Source organism: Helobdella robusta (genome assembly GCF_000326865.2).
Source record: "Helobdella robusta unplaced genomic scaffold HELROscaffold_320, whole genome shotgun sequence".
NCBI lineage: Eukaryota > Metazoa > Annelida > Clitellata > Rhynchobdellida > Glossiphoniidae > Helobdella > Helobdella robusta.
In genome coordinates this window covers 4,935-6,350 of record NW_008704590.1, presented here as the reverse complement: position 1 = coordinate 6,350, position 1,416 = coordinate 4,935, and the positions used below count along the sequence as shown (strand labels likewise).

Here is a 1,416-nt window from a genome sequence, read left to right as displayed (position 1 = left end):
TAATTGTGATAACAAATTGTGATATATAAATTATACCAAACTGAACTATTAAGAGATCGAATAAATTATCGAAAAAGTGGATAACTGGTGAATACGGACGCACAAGACTGAGGGTTGTTTGAGCAACTAAACATATGACTGTTACAAATTATATGAAGAAACTGCTACTTTGGATGAACTCGGTTCACATACATTTTTACAATTTGCTTATGAGTATTGGTTTTACTACATGCAAAGTAAAAAATTACAAAAACACAGCATTAAGCTGGTAATAGCAATCGAAGCACAGGAAAAGTCGCGTTGACTTAAATATGTTTTTTGTACATTCTTTTTTTTAGAAAAGTGCAACAGAATATCAACTTTTTTTGTCACAATGTTACAAAAGTTTCCCATTTGAAAAAATTTACTAGCAAACTACACCAATGCTTAAAAACGGCGCTTCTATAATTCTATGTATGAGGGAAAACAATTTGAAAATTGTTGTGATTGAAAATCAAATATTTTATTGAAAAGACAAAATGTAAGTTTTTCTGTCTGAAAATTATTGAGGGGAAGCAAAAATATCTAGAAAAATAAAAATTAAGATTAATATATACATTGCTTTATTTTCAAATTATTTTAAGATCTTAACAATTTTTATTAGTTTTGATATGTTGAAAAAGCACCCAATTTCACTTCATTTTATACGTCATACTGACACACACACAACACACACACACAAACACACACACATATATATATATATATATATATATATATATATATACATACATACATACATATACATATATATATATATATATATATATATATATATATATATATATGTTTGTTAGTAAAAAACAATTTAATAAAATTTTAAACTTCTAAGCTCAATGTAGTTTAATAACCTTTACATAAATCAGTAAAACTCAAAATATTTTTGTTGCTAACACTGCATTGTAATAATATTAATTTGTTAACTAATTCGAAAAAATTCAGGAAAAAAAATTGAGGCAATTATTGATTCAACTGACCTCCACTCGATGTTTTGGATGTTTCTGCACTTATGGCATGCCTTCTTTGCATGACTAACAATCCTGGTTGATGATGAGGCATTAGTCCATCTTTTTTCCAATTTGCCACATTTCCGGCATTTAGGCCACTTCCTCCACATTTGGGTCTGACAGCTTCTACTGGTAAAACCCTTTGTCTTGTTTTTGGTAACTTAGCTCTAGCTTGTGTGTGTGAGTAGAACATGGCAAAATTACTGACAATAACAGGGACAGGTAAGGCAATCGTTAAGACACCTGTTAGAGCACAAATTGAGCCAATGAACATACCAACATAAGTTTTGGGAACCATGTCTCCATAGCCTACTGTTGTCATTGTGACAATTGCCCACCAAAGACCAACGGGTATAGAAGTAAAATCATT

General features: G+C 29.9%; 1 protein-coding gene across 1 annotated transcript; it reads right to left on the bottom strand.

The window, feature by feature from the left end:
- Positions 1-1,176: 1,176 nt before the first annotated feature.
- Positions 1,177-1,404, bottom strand: HELRODRAFT_128178 (hypothetical protein; the record flags this gene model as incomplete). The annotated part of the gene is made up of 1 exon (XM_009022660.1): positions 1,177-1,404. A coding segment is annotated over one exon (228 nt), but the record flags the coding sequence as incomplete, so codon positions are not given.
- Between the last annotated feature and the right edge of the window lie 12 nt (positions 1,405-1,416).